This window comes from Danio rerio, chromosome 24 (assembly GCF_049306965.1).
Source record: "Danio rerio strain Tuebingen ecotype United States chromosome 24, GRCz12tu, whole genome shotgun sequence".
In the NCBI taxonomy this organism is placed as follows: domain Eukaryota; kingdom Metazoa; phylum Chordata; class Actinopteri; order Cypriniformes; family Danionidae; genus Danio; species Danio rerio.
Window position 1 is genome coordinate 28,090,041 of NC_133199.1, and position 16,802 is coordinate 28,106,842.

Consider the following 16,802-nt stretch of genomic DNA (forward strand, 5'->3'; position numbering starts at 1 on the left):
AAAAAAACAAAATTAATAAATAGACAGCAACAATGAATGTTACAATCAGGGATAGTGCTGTGCTATCTTACAATGGTAGTCTAGTGTAGACTAATGAGGATCTGGAGAGAGAGAAAAGAAAAACGTGAAATTAGCTATGTGCAAGAGAAGTTACATTATTCTCCAGGAAATACATTTATAGCAGAGAAATATGATATTAGTTATTTTTAACCGCATCATAAAAATCTAAAACTGTGAAAAAAATAAGATTGACAAAATAAAGGTAACTGATTTGTATAATTTGTAACATATAATTCATAATAGTAATCTATCTATCTATCTATCTATCTATCTATCTATCTATCTATCTATCTATCTATCTATCTATCTATCTATCTATCTATCTATCTATCTATCTATCTATCTATCTATCTATCTATCTATCTATCTATCTATCTATCTGTCTGTCTATCTATCTATCTATCTATCTATCTGTCTGTCTGTCTGTCTGTCTGTTTGTCTATCTATCTTTTTGTGTGTGTATACATAGTTTTATAATATAATAATGCAATTAATGTATAAAAATGAATATGTAATCAATATAAAAAACCTTGATGCACTATTACAAATTAAATATGATATATAATTTATATGAAATATATCACATCACATGAAATAAAATATATTTCTATATGAATTATACATATTATTAAATATCATAAAAACCATTTAAATTAAATTCAAAGTCCTTATTTCTAATTCTACATTTTATGGCTGATGCTGTTTACTATTTTAATGAATTTCTATTTTATTTATTGCTCCATTATTTATTTAGAGGCTGGGCAATTAATTCAAAAGTTAAAGGCATTAAAAATTGGCATTCATAACCTATGATTAATCAAAATTTTCCAGGTTGATTTTTCAATTACTTTCCCTATCGCATGTGACGCCACTCTGTTAAGCCTTTATGTTCATACTTAAAATAGGATGATGGACCCATTCTTAAGCCCTACATTGCACTACATTGACGATGATTGGAAGCTGCGCCAGATGCATTGAGACTGCTTATTTTCCATTACATTAAATTTATTAAATACATTCAAATATTTGTTTACAGAAGATGCAAGAAATGCTTAAATATTATTAACAGGATATACAAGAGTTGTTTTATTTAAAAGAAATAATGCATATTTTCTATTTTTAATACGAAAAGCAATGAAAAAAATTTAATTTGTTTACAAAATTTATTTATTTTTACACTTTTATAGGAAAAAGTGACCGTTGGTTTTAGGCAATGTGTGTTTTAATTTCAGTTGATATTCAATAATTAATCAGAGATAGTAGTTAATATGTGTTTCCTTAATTTTTTTTTAAATCAAGTAATGTACCCTCCATTCAGAAATCTCTCACCTAATAGATATGTGAGCATATTTACTTTACAAAACTTTTCAGTGAGATATGAGGGCAAAAAAAAAAAAATGAAAAAAAAATAAATAATTCATTAATTGTAATCAAGTCAAAATGTTAAATTCATTGAGATTTTGATTTTAGGCCAAATCGCCCAGCCCTGTTAGAGAATTTTTCTTGAGGCCTCTAAAGATTGTGCAGCGCCACTGATGTGATCCAAGTCCTGTAAAGAGACGATCCCAACCAACGCGGGCTTCTAGAGGTCTTCATACCCGCAGGTGACCTACCCACACCTCCAGCTTCTCCACAATGGACGTCTAGCGCTCTCCAGTCTCCAGTGCCCAGACTGCAGCTCTGCACACGAAGTTTGGCCAGAGGAGAAATAATCAGGCCTGGTCTCTCTAGAGGTTTTTTTCCTTCACTTTAAGTGTGTTCCTCGCCACTGTCACTGATTGATTTGCTCTTCAGTCTTTGGACTTTCAGCAGTAAAAATTAAACCACTCTGAACTGAACTAAACTGAAATTCAACTCTGAAAACCTGACTGACACAGTTTACATTTACTAGAACTTCTATGTGAAGCTGCTTTGACACAATCTCATCATTACTCCAATGACTTACATGAAAGAAAAAAAGGAGACATTTTCCTCCTGTCCAGTAGGAGCCGCAATTCCACCATTAAAAGTGGGTGATTTCTGCCGAAAAAGCATTGCGGATTGTTTTGAACACCTTTACCCATGGTTGATATTTAAAAAGTTCTATTATTTGCTATTTTTATGCAATTATCATCAGCATAAATGACTGTTTACATTGTGTAAACTTTCCGGATTAGAGCTCGAGTTGAAATAGACGGTCAACAATGATACACAAGTGTGTGATCGGCGGCTGCCCGAACCGATCGGACTCCATTATCCACTACATGCTGCCGGAGGACCCGAGGAGACGCAGCCTGTGGATGAAGTTTATCGAGGACAGTGAAGCTGCTGTTGCTGTGGGAAGCGCAGGCTCTTCATGGCGGGTGTGTGGAGATCATTTCTCGGAGGAGAGTTTCTTCACTCTGAATCTGGGCTTTAGCACATGCAGGATCCTGAGCGTCGATGCGGTTCCTACTGTTCATCCTGCAGCCCGGACAGCCGAGAAAGAGACACCGGTAAGATGACTTTTTTCACCCTTTCATCATTAATTATTTAAAAAAATTACATGACAATAAAAACATGCAGTTTATTTTTTTAGTAATAATGAAAAAAAAGAATAAAAAAATAGAATTTATTGTATTAAATATCTAAACATGGATGCTTAATTGTAAAAAAACTAATTTGTTTCTAAATAATAAGCAACACGTATTATACAAAAGCATTAACACGGACATTAGAAACATTTAAACAAAATGACATCTAATGTACTTTAAAAATAATTTTTACATCATATAATTGAATTCAAGTTTAACTTCTAAGAAGTTAATGCAATTACAGTTTATATAATTAAACATCAGTATATTTAAAGGTGCAGAATGTTAGTTTGACACCCAGTGGTAGACCTAGGTGTTGCAGTGGCGGATCAAAACAAATGCAGGGGCAGGTTGCCAGATTGAGGGCCAGGAGCGAGACTGACTATAGAGCATAAAGGCTGATTTGAGGCTCATTAAAATCGTGTTATATAAAGTCTCATTCACACTAAGAGCGACTCGTAGCGGCAAAGTGACAAGCGACCCTGCATTTCAACTGAGAGTGAGCGACTTCCGGTGACCACCTTCTACGTGAGCGACCGCAGTTGTTGCTAGATCAGATATGGATGCGGCCGGAAATTAACGATATTTATTTACATTATTTATGAAATTTCCCATTTATTGTATTTTATTAACGTCTACCCCCACCCCAACCCTAAACCCAACCATCACAGTAATGTAAAAGCAGTAGTTGTACCGAGTATTATTTTTGTTGTCTATTAAATTAAACAATAAATTGTATTTTTTAACCCCAACCCTAAACTTAACCATCACATTACTGTAAAAATATTAATTACTGTTCTAGAGTGTCATTAAAATGCTGCTATATTAATTTGCATATCGCACTTCCGGTCGGCCGCATATCAGATCTAGACTTTACCACCAATGGCTTCCAGGTGGGTGGGTCGAGTGACGCAACAAAGTTAAGAATTCTACAACTTTATGCAAATGAAAAGCAAATTTCTTGAGAGACAGCCAATTGGAGCACCAGTAGAGCTCACGTGATCCTGTCTCAGCTTGCTCAGAGGCTGGTTGTATTCTTATTGCTGTAGACCTACACAGACCTGCATTTGCAGCAGGTAGCCACTCAGAGCGACAGTCAGCTATAAAGTCGCTGCTAGTCTGAATGAGGCAAGGCAACAGCACGCGATAGAAGAAATGTTTTCCGTATTAAAAGAAGTTTTTGTTGTAACCAGCCCCTCAAATTAATATATTAGAAACGGCTTCTATTTCTCACAGCTGAACAACAGAAAACTGACAATGATCACCTCAGGTACACCTCATCTTGCTGGGTCTGGTACAAACAGCCAAATTGCTTATCACTGCAAATCTTGTCATGTAGAGTTGTTATATGACATGGGGTTACAATGTAGCCTGCTCATCCTAATGTTTACATTCATAATATTTATATGATTTGCTAATTATTGATCTCATAATCTCAAATGTGGAACATAAATAACCTCTGTCCCCCGGAGCTCGCATTTCGAGAGCCTTTCTAAATGAACAAATGAAATGTGCTGTTTTCTTCAAAGGCAACCCGGGGCGATGTAATATAATTGGCTAAAGTGGCAGTGGACGGGTTAAAAGAACCAAAGCAAAGACAGTCGTTCTGACACGTAACGCACATTTTCAAAGCAGAATATCTGACTTCAGCATTGTTTTTCAGATAAACAAGAATGTTCTCCTGGCATGTTTCTTAAATCTCTGCAAACATATTAGGGTAGTTTTATACTTTAGAAGAGTCAAACTTACATACAGCACCACTGAGTCGTCCGTATTTGGGAATCACTCTTGTGGTATTAGCTGGTCAAAAAGGGACGAAGGCCTGTAAAATATAGTTGTTTTTAGTAAAATCAATAAAATTTATTTTTGTTTATAATTTTTTTCTATGTTGTTTTGAATTTTGAGAGGGTTTTGTGGTAATAATTAATATTAATGCAGTAATTAACAATTTTTTCCCCCACAATGAAAATTTATGTTATTTTTAGTTATTTTTAAATTTTTGCAGTATTTCCAGGTAAAATCGAGGCTGACATTTTTTTCCATTCAAAAACAAAAGCAGATTAGCACCATGTGGTTGAAGAAAGAAAGAAAAACTTTATGACTTTAATGGTTAATTATTCTATTATATATAATTTATAAATCTTTATATGTAATAGGGTTGGGTCGATAGACGATGGCCCGTCGCAGCACCAACCTGCTCACGAAAAATACACACTCAGGCCCCGTTTACACCAATACGTCTATAACGTTTAAAATGGCATTTTAGAACGAAAGCGATCCACGTCCACACTGGCATTTTCATCTAACATTTCTGAAAAGCCCTCCTTCCACACTATACCTCTGAGAACACACATCACGTGACAACACACACTCTGGCATGCGCTGTCTGAGCTCCAGCAGTCAGCGGGTGCTTTGAGCACAAAACCTTACAAGAGCAGTGCACATTGGACAGTTTATTAAGGATGTATCAATACTCTCGTTTTACTATAGTTGTTAAACGTGATATTTAATTAACATTGTCTCTTTCTAACAACTCTTCGGACTTGTGAATCTATCAGGTAACGTGTCACGACATCAGTACGCTGCTTAAATCTTTCATTTTCATGCTTGTACTTAGTAATTTTAGTGAAAACTTTAGATACTGTTGGTTGTGCTCCTTTTTTGGTTTGTCGACGCCATTATAACTACACCAATCACTCTGCTTATTCATACCAGAGTCCCATGGAAAAGGTGATTGACAGGTGGTAATTTGTGCGTAACTTATCTTTATTTATATATGATTTGGTTATGGGTAAAACAAAGACCATGCGGGTCAGGTAGTTGAAACGGTAGGACACAAATAATTAATTTGTTATGAATTAGTTTAATTTAGTTATTCATAAATAATTAATTCACCTCCGCCTGACGACGATGCTATTGTCCATCACGATGTTTCACATTAGACATTGTACGATGCCCAATTGGTCGACTTCATCCAACCCTAATATATAAACTATTAGGTTATATTTAATGTTCAGTTACATTTGTGGTTAAATCAAAGTAAATGTTACATTAAAAAATGAATATAAACTTCACATTTTATAAGACTTTATTAATGTCAACATTGTGTGCATGCTGTACGTAATGCTCTCTAATGTTTTATCGAACAGGAAGCTGAAACTGAAAGCATTGAAAACGACACATGCAGCATCACCATTTCTGACACCATTTCTCTGGCGTGCGTCAAAGACGAGCCCGTCGAATATGAGCTGAGCACCAATGCCACACCAGGCCAAGAGCACAACTCCTCTCAGGACGAGGACATGAAGGATGAAGAGCTGGAGCAGGCTGTGACCAACGACAGCTTAGTCGTAGAGCCTAAAAAACATCGCGCCAGCGCAAACTTAATCAACTGTCCTAAATGCAGCCAGAGGTTTCGCAGCAGACGCACGCTGATGAAACACTGGCGGGCTCATCACGCTAAGAAGAAACCCAAATCTGAGCAGAAAGAGAAGTCAGGGCTTCATTCAGAAGCCCCGATGAATCCAGAAGATAAGTTCCTCTGTCGGCAGTGTGGAAAAGGCTTCGCGCATCAGGCCTTTCTAAAAGCTCACAGGAAAGTCCACGAAAACGCTGAATCAAGCATGCCGTTCGCTTGCCATTTATGTCCCCGAAGATTCGGCTACAAAGTGGCGTTTGCTGCCCACATGAAGCATCACTCGTCCAAACTGACGTGCGTGTGTCCCGTCTGCGAAAAAAGCTTCCAGTACAAAGGATCTCTCGTTCAGCACCTCAAATCGGCTCATGCAGGAGAGCGTCTGTGCTGTAAGACCTGCGATAGGAGCTTCCTGAGGGTCAGCGGCTTCATTAACCACATGGACAAACACAACGTCATGACTCCGTTTTACTGCGACATCTGCCAGATCTACCTGTCGCAGAGGGGATACTCTAAACACATGCTCACCCACCAGCAGAAGGTCCAAGAGAGCGGCCCGGGAGAGTCGGTGGAGGAGATGATGGAGCCGCTCAGCGAAGAGGACATGGACGATTCACTGGATTCATCTGTGGTGGAGGAGGTGGAGACCGAAAAAGAGGCCCTGGAAAAGGAAGAGCTTCAGCAGGATGATCACGAGGAGCAGGAGAAGAGCGAGTGAGCTGCACTGTAAACAATACCTGTCACTTAACAGTTTCTGTTTTTTGGGATTCACAAGTGTTTTCTGTTTATTTACGGTTGTGAATTGCATTATGGGATGTTAATCTCTGTTCTGTCGACTTTTGATGTTGAAAATTCAACTGTACAGTTTAACAAAGTGACTTTTGTTGACATTTTAGTAGTTTAAGATGTATAAGAAATAATATTGAGAGAATTAAGTCTGTGAAGTAACAGAATATGTACTGGCAGTTTATTACAAGGTTATTATATTGTAATATACTATACAACACTAAAAATATATCATTTTAAACTATTAAAATTGTTAATAAAAGTCACATTTCTGAACTTTTCAAGGTTAAAAGTTGAAGAAGGAATGCAATTCAAAAGCATAAATAAATATATAATTAAATGGGGAAATAACATGAAACACAAATTATGGCAAACTGCTAATTTACAGATATTTGACTTTACAGTGTGAGGTGATTTCTGTTTTTTTTTTATCTGTGTGTGTTTTGGTAGGATTTGGCCCTTCATTAAAGAAAAAAATAGTTAAATTAAAGGGCTGGATCACCCAAAAACGCAAAATGTATTCATTATTTACTCTTCCTCAAGTGGTTCTAAAATCTTTGTGAGTTTTTTCTTCTGTTGAACACAAAATAAGATATTTAGAAGAAGGCTGAAAACCTGTAATCATTATTTATATCAGGAAAAACAAATACTATGGAAGCCAATGGTTACAGCTTTTTCTTTAAAATAACTTATGAGGGAACTTGAAAGCGAGTATTGATATTATTGTCAGTTTGGGGTAATACAAGTTTACTTTTAAAGCGATAGTACACTTAAAATCCTTTCATTATTTACTTTCCCTCAAGTGGTTCCAAAATCTTTACGAAGTTCTTTCTTCTGTTCAACAGAAAAGAAGATATTTGAAGAAAGCTGAAAGCCTGTAAACATTGACTTCCATAATAGGAAAAACAAATACTATTGAAGTTAATGTTTACAGCTTTTTCTTCAATATATCTTTTTTTGTTTTCAACAGAAGAAAAAAAAACTTGTAAGCGAATAATGACAGAATTTTCTGTTTGGGGTAATACAAGTTTATTTTTAAAGACATAGATCACTCTGAAATGCAAATGTATTCACTATTGACTGTCCCTTGTTCCAAAATCTTTACGAGGGAGAGTCAATAGTGAACACATTTGCATTTTCTTCAAAAGGTTTCTTTAAAATATCTTTTTGTTTTCGACAGAAGAAGGAAACTTGTAAGCGGGTAATGACAGAATTTTCATTTTGGAGTAATACAAGTTTATTTTTAGAGGTCTTGATCACCCAAAATGCAAATGTATTCCCTATTTACTCTCCCTCAAACTGTTTCTGACCTTTACAAGTTTTTTTCTTCTGTTGAAAACGAAGATATTTTGAAGGAAGATAAAAAAATTCTGTAACCACTGACTTCCATTGTAGGAAAAACAAATACTAGGGAGGTCAATGATTGCAGCTTTTTTTTTTCAAAATATCTTCTTTTGTGTTCAGCAGAAGGAAACTAATAATAACAGCAAATCATGACAATATTTAGTTTGGGGGGTTTATTAAATGTTTATTTTTAAAGGGATAGAAAAATGAAATTGTGGTATCTGTTACTGTCCTTGTTTCTGCTGTTACACAGAAAAGATGATATGTTGAAGAATGTTGGGAAGAAACTGGTAGCTGATGTTTACTTCCATCATATTTTTAATCCTAAAATGGAGGTTTGTGGGGAGTTTAATGAAGAGTAAATGTGACATTTTGGGTGAACTTTCCCTTGAATTGTTGACTGTTAGTTTTACTAAGTAAACTGAATATTGTAGGCAAATCACTGTATATTAACAATATATGTATCATGGTAGTAATGTTCCACTTCCATTAAGGCTTAGCTTATTCCATGTGCAAATCATTTCTTAAATGTACAATTAAAATATCATGTATTTTTGTTACTTTAGGATGCATTTATATTCACACTACAGCGAGGTTGCATAAACTTCATCATGACAATAAAGACATTTATGATCTTGAAAAAGATTTGTCTTTCAACGATTTGTTTTCCTAATTAAAATCCTGAGAAAAAAATTTTCTCATGAAATGTTCAAACAAAAGTTCATGTAGTTGCTTTAAATTGTTTTTTTATTTTATTTATTTATTATTATTATTTACATTTTTTGAAAAGAGTAAATAACTTTACTGTAAGTAAATTTTACACACACACACACACACACACACACACACACACACACACACACACACACACACACACACACACGTCTTGTTGCCTATCCAAGTTTTAGGAACAACAAATAATTACTTGATTTCTATTTGATCATTTGGTATCAGAATGGCTTATATGAAAGGCAAAGGCCTCTGGGTTACGCTTATTTTACCAAAATAAAACATGATCATGCCTTGATTTTTAATTATTTAATTAGGACAGTAAGGTCTGACTTTGCTAAGACAAAAGTCTTGTCACTTAACAAAAATAATCAACAGTACAGAATATAAAGTCATGATGCAGTAGAAAAAGACTTAATATTGTGTATGACTCCCATGAGCTTGGACGACTGCATCCATACAGCTCTGCAATGATTCAAATCACTTATTAAAGTCATCTGGGAGGGCAAAGAAAGCTTGCTTGCAGGACTCCCAGAATTCATCAAGATTATTTAGATGCATCTTCAATGCCTCCTCCTTCATCTTACCCCAGACATGCTCAACAGTGTTCAAGTATGGTGACTGGGCTGGCCAATCTTGGAGCACCTTGATCTTCTTTGCTTTCAGGAACTATAATGTGGAGGCTGAAGTATGATAAGGAGCGCTATCCTGCTGAAGAATTTGCCCTCTCCTGTGGTTTGTGATGGGCAGCACAAATGTCTTGATACCTCAGACTGTTGATGTTTTGCCATCCATTCTGCAGATCTCTCGCACACCACAGAATGTAACCCCAAACCATGATTTTTCATGGAACAAACTTGACTGATTTCTGTGAGAATCTTGGATCAATGCGGGCTCTGATAGGTCTTCTGCAGTATTTGTGATGATTGGGATGCAGTTTTGAATGAATGAATTGATTTATTTAACAGGGACATGCACCAAAATTACATTAACCTTAAAAAGGAAAGATGCATTTTGCCAGGTTGTAGCAGGATTTCTATTTTCCACCTGCTGTCACTAAACAGGTGAAATAAATAAATAAGCAATAATTTAAAATGTCAGCTTTAAACATACAGACATAATCGCAAATAAAATAAAACACTGACAAATCAAAAACATCTCACTCAGTGTGTACAAAATTGATTTGACAAAAACCACCTCCTAGTCAGGTGTGAAAACATCTTATAATTTGTTCATGTGATTATTTGTGTTGGAAGAGAATTCCATAGATTTGTGGCTTTATAATTAAAAGAAGATTGACCAAAAGGTTTAACGTCTAGGGACAATACATTCCCCTCTTTCCAGAGAACGTGTCACTCGCGATAATGTGGAATTAAATGTTTTTTAACGATGGAGCAGAAAGATTGTGAATAATTTTAAAAACAAAACAAATATTGGAATATTTAATAATAATATTATTAAAGCTTAAGAAACTTTTTAAAAAGATATTAAAGTAATGGTAGAACCAAGGCTTTTATCATGAATTTTAAGTGCTCTCATGTATAATAATTCTAACGGTGTTATAGAAGATTTACATGCCTGAGACCAGCTCGTTATAGTACAACAAATGTGGAACAATCATAGTATTTAAATACATACCAGAGACATCATAGGTCAGAAAATCTCTAATATGTATAAAGTTTCTCAGATTGAATGTCAGTGTGGTGGCAAGTTTTTCAGTTTCAGTTTGAGTTTTAAAATTAAGTTCAACAGATGATTCATCGGAAAAATCTACCTTCTGCCACTTTTCCAAATGACAACTAGAAGTCAAGTTATTATTTGTTACTCTTACAACTGGGATCGACAACAAGACTTTTGTCAGGATAGAGTATATGGATTACAACAAACCCCTAACGCAAAACCCAGAAATCCTGTGGGAAATTTTGAATGTCAAAATAATTTGTCACATAATTATAAGGTTCTCTGACATTTTTGTCAAAATTAAGTTATTGACATATTCTTATTAAATGACAACGTATTTACATTATGGGATGTTTCTTTATAAGTTGTTTTTATTTTAAGACTTTTTAGTTAAAAAACTAATGTTACACACATACTGTTTGCTATATGAAATGCAAAAACTTTGAAGCGCAATATCTCAGAATAATTCAGAACGCAGATAGAACCTTATAATTCCAAAGTGACGAATTGCAGCAGTTACAAATTGTTTGTAATGCTCAGAAAAATTAAAATGGTGAGATTTGTTTTGGAAAAATAAACATTAACCTGTTTCACGCAGTTATACCTGCCTGATCTCACGAGAAACGTAAGTATTTTACGTTTTGTTAGTTTAGTGGCTGAATTCAGTCGTACGAAAATGTATAATTTTAAAAAAGAGGCGTGGCACCCAACAACACCCCTAACCCCAACCATCATTGGGTGTTGAGCAAATCGTACTAAATTGTACGAATTAGATCTTACGAATTCATACGAATTAGCCACTGAATCAAAAAGTTCCGAATTGCCATGAGATTGTGTTGGTTATACCAGTAAATATCATAAAAATTTCCAGAACGACTTTAAAGTAAATAAAAAAAAAAAGCTAAATTTATAAAGGACCTTCCGTAATTTGTCCGGAAAAGCACCGTAGTGTGAAGCATCCACCTTGATGATATGATGGCAGCCACAGGACAATGGTGCCAATGCGCTTACCACACACCAGCTATTAGTGGAGTGGAGAGACAGTGAAAGAGCCAATTCGGTGGATGGAGATGATTAAGAGGCCATGATGGGTAAGGGGCGATGGAGGAAATTTGTCCAGGACACCGGAGTTACACCCCTACTCTATAATGAGAAGTGCCAAGAGATTTTTAATGACCACAGTGAGCCAGGACCTCGGCTTAACGTCCCATCCGAAAGACGGCGCCCACTGACAGTACAGTGTCTCCTTCACTATAATAGGGCATTAGAACTCAGAACACAGGTTAGGCACCCCCTGCTGGCATCACTAACACCACTTCCAACAGCAACCTAGTTTTCCCAGGTGGTCTCCCATCCAGGAACAGACCATGCTCAGCTCTGTTTATAATATATAGCCCTGTGGTTACTCTCTAGTTCTAAAGATGAAAACAATCATGCCCAATAGTTTTCGTAAAAATGGCAAACTTTATTTTCTACATGTACAAAAGAAAGAACAGGATAGCAGCTTGCTTATATGGACAGCAACATTTCCAGCACTCTTCCAAGTCAGGAAAAATACAACCGAGATGAAAAGAAAATGTACAACATATTTAAACTTACTCAACCCAACAACCTGCAAGGAATTAGAAGTGGTTAATTAAAAAAACAGAAAGAATGGAAAAAACATCCTTCGTCATGCTCATAAACATGAACGTCCACAGAGCTACTAGCTAATATAGCATCTTGCCCATGCACATTTATAAAAATATGTCAAGGCTGAATGTAGTCGCTTTAAAAAAGTCACTACATATTTTATCTCTGAGCATTCCTCCTGTACTTCCCTACATACAAACAAATACACAGGTCAGCAGGTGATACAGCCGTATACATATTTCCGTCCCAGCTTATGTTTTTTTGTATAATGTATTGCGTTTCACCTGAGTTCTCTATTGGACATTCTGAGGGGTTTGATTTACTGTAGGCCTCCACTGCATTTTTGTGCTTTGGATTTGGTTCACATTGTGGTTCTGTAAAAAGAGTGAGAAATGAACGACAGCAGACATTCAGACTCGTCTTACAGTCATCCGTCAATCAGCCTTCAGGGTTTTTCTTCAATTGTTGTTTGTTTTTTGTTATCAGCTCGTTAATATCAGTTGTGCAGTTTTCGAAGAAGTGCAAACTTTGGTCTCACAGTTTTAAGTTTATATCCTAGATGAAAGAATTCAAATCGCAAGAAATAGATTGAAGTGTGTTGAAAGAAAGCGAGATATAAACTCATAATTCTAATTTTGCTTTTCTCTGATTTTTATCTCGCGATTCTGACTTTATAAAGTGCAATTTTCTGGAGGTTGAAACTTGCAAGAACAATAAATAAATAAATACCCAAATAAAAAAATGAGTGAGTAAATAAATCCATAAATTTCTGCATAAATAAAACAATAAATAAATATGTAAATAAATGTATATAAAAACCACAGATTCCTTCATAAACAAGTGTGTAAATAATAGTGCAGGCAGGCAAACAATTAAATAATTAACTGAAAGTTTATTTTCCCCGCTTTCAAATTGTTTTTGTTCATTCATTCTTGAATGTAGTTGCGTATTCACTTTTCCCTCAGGTCAACATGCTAATAAAAGGTTGTCTGTTATTCATCAGAAGGTGGTCTTTATGCCATCATTGATTGATCATTAGAAAAAATTTGCATTTGATTTTTTTTTTACTTTCCCTGATGATTGATCACCCTTTCATTAGCATGTTGACCTGAGGAGAAGTGAAACTACCTTCAAGAATGAATAAACATTTGAAAGAGGGGAAAATAAACTTTCAGTTTAGAATTTTCTTATTGCCCCAACATTCCAGTCATTTATATATTTATTTACCTGCCAGCACTTGAAATTATTTATACACTTATTTATTTGCATATTTATTCATTTATTGTTTTATTTATGCAGGAATTTATGGATTTATTTACTGATTTATATATATACGCATTTATTTGTTTTTGCAGGTTTCGTCCTCCATACAATTTTGTATCTCGATTTAGAGTTTCTATTTTCCAAATCTGAAAAAGTCAGAATTAAGAAGATTAAATTCAGGATTGCAAAAAACAAATTGCAGTTTGTTGAAAAAAAAAAAAAAAAAAAAAGGATTATCAAGATATAAACTTCTGACTTTATAAATTGCGAGTTTTTATCTTGGTATGTAAGAATTAAGAGAAATAAAAGAAAAACTGCAAGAAAACGAAAGAAGTTGCAAATGCTGGAAAAATAAATTAAAAATAATAATAATAATAAAAAGAATCTCTATTTGCAGAAAAATTGAGCCATAAACTCAGAATTCTGACTTTGCTTTTGCAATCAAGTTTATATCTTACAATTCTGACTTTATGAAGTGTGATTTTGTATCTCGGTTTTGAGTTTCTATCTTCCAATTCTGAAGAAAAGAAACAATCTAGAAGAATAAAGTCAGAATTGCAAGAAATAAATTGCAGTTTGTTGAAAAAAATAAATAATTGCAAGATATAAACTCATAATTCTGATTTTGCTTTTTACTGGTTTTTATCTTGCCATTCTGACTTTATGAAGTGTGATTTAGTATCTTACAGTTTTGAGTTTCTATCTTGCAAATCTGAAAAAAAAAATGTCCGAATTGAAAGGAATAAAGTGAGAATTGCAAGAAAATTGAAGTTGCAAATGCAAGAAATAAAATCACAATTTGCAGAAAAAATAAAAAATGTTAATTTTAAACTTGATTTTTGCAATCAAGTTTATATCTTACCATTTTGACTTTATGAAGTGCGATTTTAAAACTCGATTTTGAGTTTATCTTCCTCATCAAGAAAAATCAGAATTGCAAGAAACAAATGGCTGTTTGTTAAAAAAAAGAATTGCGATATTTAAACTTAGAATTGTGATTTAGCTTTTTCGCTGATTTTTATCTTGCAATTTTGACTATAAATTGCGATTTTGTATCTTTTAAGTTTATTTTTTTGCAAATCTTAGGAAAATGTCAGAATTGAGAGAAATAAAGAACTGTAGGAAAACAAAAAAGTTGCAAATGCAAGAATTAAAATAGAAATATGCAGAAAAAAACAACAACTGAACTATAAACTCAGAATTCTTTCAGACTTATATCTTGCAATTCTGACTTTGAGTTGTGATTTTGCGTCTCGATTTTGAGCTTTTATCTTACAACTCTAAAAAAAAAAAAAAGTCAGATCTGAGAAGAACAAAGTCAGAATTGCAAGAAATAAACCCGCAATTGGCAGAAACAAATAAATAAAAATATATAAAAACATTTTTCAACACTCACAATTGACTTTTTTATACAAAATTTGACTTTCTCACAAGACTTTCTCACGCAATTTTAGAGAAATAAATCTGTAAACTGTTTTTAATTCTGACTCAATTCGGAGTTCTGTTTGAACAACTCGTAACAGTGAGACTAAAAATTGCATCAAGTCTTTTCTTTCTTTCTGATTTTCAAAATTCTGTGGTGGATGCATGCAGCCTTTTATTTAACACACCACATCTATAATGGTTTGGAGCGTCTTTCGTTGTGGAATCTGTTCTATAATAATCCTTTATTCACTCTAAAGTAGCTCCAAACCAGTATGTCACAATCATATGTTTTATCCATACTATGGACATTAAAGGGGACCATTAAATGCCTGGACACCCACATTCTTCTAAACACTTTGTTTTATCCTCAACAAAAGATGAAGCAAATGGAAACTCCTACAGATTTGGAACAACTTTAGAGTGAGTGAATATGTCAAAATATTCTCTCGTTAAATACAATCTTGATGTAAAATAATTGAGAACAATGGAACAGAATCTGAATATTAAACACGAACACACATGTCCCCATAGAACTGGAGCTTTTTGCAGCTTGATGCACGATTTGGCGCAAGAGTTGGTCATCATCTTCTAAAATAATGTGGTAGCTTTTAATAAAGACTGAGATCTGGTTTGTTTCTCTTGATACGATCGGATGATTTGCTCCTTGGAAAAAAGGCTTCATTGAACTGCGTTTGGAGGCTTGAAGTCGCAGTGACCAGTGAAGGAAGATTTGGGTTGTCCACCAGGGGTCCTCAGAATCTACACTCGGCTCTAAGGCCTGGACGCAAGGTACTGTAGGCAGCAAGCAAGCCCAATTCAGGCTGTGCTCAGACCGAGCTGGAGGTCACGGGGTTGGAGGTGGAAGGGTTTTCCTGCTCATAAGGCAGTGGAAGTCAGTTTTTTCACTCCTCTGCGCTGAGCGAGTATTGAACAGCCGACAGGCTCCAGTACAGGAGGAATGTTTCTGTTCAAAGCAGAGAATGTGGCAGCCATCGCCCCCTACAGGAGAGACAATTTACACACAAACTTGGATGAAATGAAAGGCTCTAAACATTGATTTTGTAGTTTTACAGTGATTTATATGATGAATGCTAATTAATTTGGCAATTAGAAATAAATTAAATTGATATACAGTTGAAATTATTAACCCCCCGTATAATTTTGTACAATTTCTGCTTAACGGAAATAAGATTTTTACAACACATTTGTAAACATAATTAATAACTAATATCTAATAAATGATTTTTAAAAAAATCTTTGTTATGATGACAGTACATATTATTTTACTATATATTTTTTCAAGATACTACACTGTAAAACCCAACAGTCAACTTTATTAAATGAAATAAGTGTAGTTCAAAATCAGTAACTCAAAATTGACTGAAAGTTAATTTTACTCAGTTTTAAACTGGCAAGTTAGGGTAATTATTTAAGTCTGTATAATGATTGTTTGTTTTGTAAACAATCAAAACATATATATATGTACAATATATATATATATATTGCATATTGACCATAATTATTTTAAATCTGCTTTAATTCTAGCAGAAATAAAACAAATAAGACTTTCTTAAGAAAAAAAAAATATTACTGTGAAAAATTCCTTACTCTGATAAACATCATTAGTGAAACATTTAAAAAGAAAAGAAATTCACAGGTCTCAAAATTTCGATGAACAGCAGATTCAAGGACATTTTAAAGCACCTTTAATTCCAAATCAAGCACCTTTGTAATTCACAGCCCCAGCATATGTAGTGCCATGAAAGTCCCTACTGTACTTAGCATTTCACTTACACTTATTTACATTAAAAATATCAGAATGATGATATTTTGAATGTGTAATTTTTACAAATTTAGACCATTTCAAACAATAATGTTCAAAGAACTTTACTTAAAGTTGTTGAATTCAAAACTGG

General features: G+C 34.4%; 2 protein-coding genes across 15 annotated transcripts in view; one reads left to right on the forward strand and one right to left on the reverse strand.

The window, feature by feature from the left end:
* Positions 1-2,070: 2,070 nt before the first annotated feature.
* On the forward strand, positions 2,071-8,800 carry si:dkey-226l10.6. 2 transcript variants are annotated; one of them, XM_073940728.1, is made up of 3 exons: positions 2,071-2,124; positions 2,217-2,534; positions 5,762-8,800. In XM_073940728.1, the coding sequence occupies exons 2-3, from the start codon at positions 2,244-2,246 to the stop codon at positions 6,743-6,745; spliced, it is 1,275 nt and encodes a 424-aa protein (XP_073796829.1). In that variant the 5' UTR covers positions 2,071-2,124; positions 2,217-2,243; the 3' UTR covers positions 6,746-8,800. The 2 variants fall into 2 exon arrangements, with proteins under 2 accessions (XP_073796829.1, XP_686681.1); XM_681589.9 differs by having other exon boundaries at positions 2,071-2,534.
* A 3,210-nt stretch (positions 8,801-12,010) lies between these two features.
* Positions 12,011-16,802, reverse strand: part of rps6ka3b (ribosomal protein S6 kinase, polypeptide 3b) — a 90,977-nt gene continuing 86,185 nt past the window's right edge. For 6 of the 13 annotated variants that reach the window (XM_009297372.5, XM_021470093.3, XM_068216996.2 and 3 more), the window contains one exon: positions 12,011-15,885. In XM_009297372.5, the coding sequence (XP_009295647.1) occupies positions 15,763-15,885 (123 nt within the window). In that variant the 3' untranslated portion in view covers positions 12,011-15,762. The remainder of the gene's footprint in view (positions 15,886-16,802) is intronic. The other 7 variants (XR_012399044.1, XR_012399047.1, XR_012399046.1 and 4 more) reach the window with 3 other exon arrangements.